Source organism: Oratosquilla oratoria, chromosome 28, assembly GCF_046742065.1.
Source record: "Oratosquilla oratoria isolate Oo_2021 chromosome 28, ASM4674206v1, whole genome shotgun sequence".
NCBI classification, from domain to species: Eukaryota; Metazoa; Arthropoda; class Malacostraca; order Stomatopoda; family Squillidae; genus Oratosquilla; species Oratosquilla oratoria.
In genome coordinates this window covers 32,041,282-32,043,781 of record NC_134804.1, presented here as the reverse complement: position 1 = coordinate 32,043,781, position 2,500 = coordinate 32,041,282, and the positions used below count along the sequence as shown (strand labels likewise).

Below are 2,500 nucleotides of genomic sequence, written 5' to 3'. Positions count from 1 at the left end.
TTACAAAGGAAGAGTATGCCGACAGAAGAGCTTTTGGTCCATAATTAGGTCAGATGCGAAAAAATAAGATAAATAAATAAATAAATAGATAAATAGATAAATAAATAGATAATGATAGATAATAAACTGATAAGATATAGTAATTTATGATTAATTATTCATGAATAAATAATAAAAATAAACAGATAGATAATATTAGATAGATAGATAATAATAAATGGATAAATAAGATAAAATATATGGCAGGCATTTTAGCATTTTACTTAGATATTTATCTAAATGAATCTTAAAACTTCGAACTGGAAGGGTAGTAGAAATTAAAAGTGAACATATTCTTCACTGAGTATAGATAGGTCTCCAAACGAAGAGAAGAAGGTAACGGAGAGGAGGAAAACAAGCAAATGTATAGTAGGCAATTGATACTGCGGTTGACCGCGTGCTAGCCCAAGTCACACCAAGCTTACGACCTGTTTCCGACCGCCTTCGACGGTGGCACTTTTGTTGCTCTCATGGTTAGCGCCAGGTGGCTATTTCATATTCATCTTTACTATTGGGAGATTCATTCCAATCACTTTGTCGTGAATTATTTTTATAAACGGAGGAACAGCACAGATCAGCCTGATCGCCGGTGGTCGGAAACAGGTCGTAAGCTTGACTTGACTGGGCCCTCAGCACCCAACTGTGAGTGATGAAGTATTTAGTATTCTCCATAGTACACTTTCTTCTTCTTGAACACAGTTATATTAACACTTACAAGAATGCCTATTTGTTGGAGTCTATCTCCTCCATAGTCTTGCGTAAATATAAAACAACAATTCCACAAGCAAACGTATTGTAGGGAACTTTGAGTAATGAAGTACTTAGTATTCTCCATAGTTCACTTTTATGAGAACAGGGATATCTTAATGCTTACGGGAAAGCCTATTCTTTGGGCTCTATCTCCTCCGTTGTCTTGCGTAAATATAAAACACCAATTCCACAAGCAAACGTATTGTAGGGAACTTTGAGTAATGAAGTACTTAGTATTCTCCATAGTTCACTTTCATGACAACAGGGATATCTTAATGCTTACGGGAAAGCCTATTCTTTGGGCTCTATCTCCTCCATAGTCTTATGTAAATATAAAACACCAATTCCACAAGCAAACGTATTGTAGGGAACTTTGAGTAATGAAGTACTTAGTATTCTCCATAGTTCACTTTTATGACAACAGGGATATCTTAATGCTTACGGGAAAGCCTATTCTTTGGGCTCTATCTCCTCCATAGTCTTATGTAAATATAAAATGTCATGAGCGTCCAGAGGTGGGGAAGGCAGTTACCTTCTCCCCACTAGAAATCCAAAGTGTCTGAAAATTTGCCGGTCGTCACGTATAATTTCGTTAGTTTTTAAGTTACACTATATCAATGTATGCAACTCATGTAGATAATGTAAATATATGCCTATGAGACCTATTTGAAGTTTGTATCTTGATACAACCCTACACCATTAACCATGTATGTACAGAACCTTTAACTTTGCCCCCACCCTACCAAAATTCCACCGGACGCCACTTTGAAACATCCTAGACACGATGGAAACCCCGTCGACGTTCACCATACCTTGATCCCCCGAGATCGTAATGTCCTTCGACATGGCGAACTCAGACATCGACGGCTTCCCCTTGCGGTCGACTCACCTCTAACAGAGATACTCAAAAGGGTCAAGAGCTTCAACAAGAGAAATGCACGCAAGGTCATCATATTAGGACAGCAGGGCAGGACCCCTAGTAATGGATTTAAATTGGATAAAATTAAGTTTAAGAAGGTAATAGGCAATTAAGAGTTTACCAACAAAGTGGTTAACCAGTGGGTTAGACTTAATAACCACATAGCGAGCGCTGAGACAATTGGTTGCTTTAAAAGAAGATTAGATCATTTTTTTGAATAGGGATGACAGGTGGTAAGGGGCATTGAACTGCTTCGTGTAGGCCTTATGATCTCTTGTAGTCTCCTCCATTCTTGTGTTCTTATGACCCTGAACCGGATTCCCCCTTTTGCAGCTGACAAAAGCGTTACGTGGCGACGCGGGGAAGAGATCCTGTGGCTCATGCAGAAGAAGCCCGAGGGCACCGTGCTCCGGCAGGCAGTGGACAAGGACGCTCGCCTCCACATCCAGCAGGGGACCATGCTGGAGCTGCGTCAGGTGCGATCGCAGGACCAGGGCAACTACACGTGTGAAGTCTCGTCCGGTACTTCTCACAGCACGGTGACACATCATCTTACTGTCAGAGGTTTGTTACATCGCCCACTGCAATGAATGTGGGTAGACAGGCTTCACAACAATATATATATATATATATATATATATATATATATAATATATATATATATATATATATATATGTATATATATATATATATATATATATATATATATATATATATATGTACATATAACAAGACTTGTCTACAAGAAATTTCACTGCCAAAATACACTAATATAAATACACATACATACA

General features: G+C 38.5%; 1 protein-coding gene across 4 annotated transcripts in view; it reads left to right on the top strand.

The window, feature by feature from the left end:
- Window positions 1-2,500, top strand: part of LOC143040289 (neural cell adhesion molecule 1-like) — a 170,171-nt gene that overhangs the window by 121,656 nt on the left and 46,015 nt on the right. For all 4 annotated transcript variants that reach the window (XM_076211135.1, XM_076211133.1, XM_076211137.1 and 1 more), the window contains exon 3: window positions 2,042-2,272. In XM_076211135.1, coding sequence (XP_076067250.1) covers window positions 2,042-2,272 — 231 coding nt within the window. The remainder of the gene's footprint in view (window positions 1-2,041; window positions 2,273-2,500) is intronic.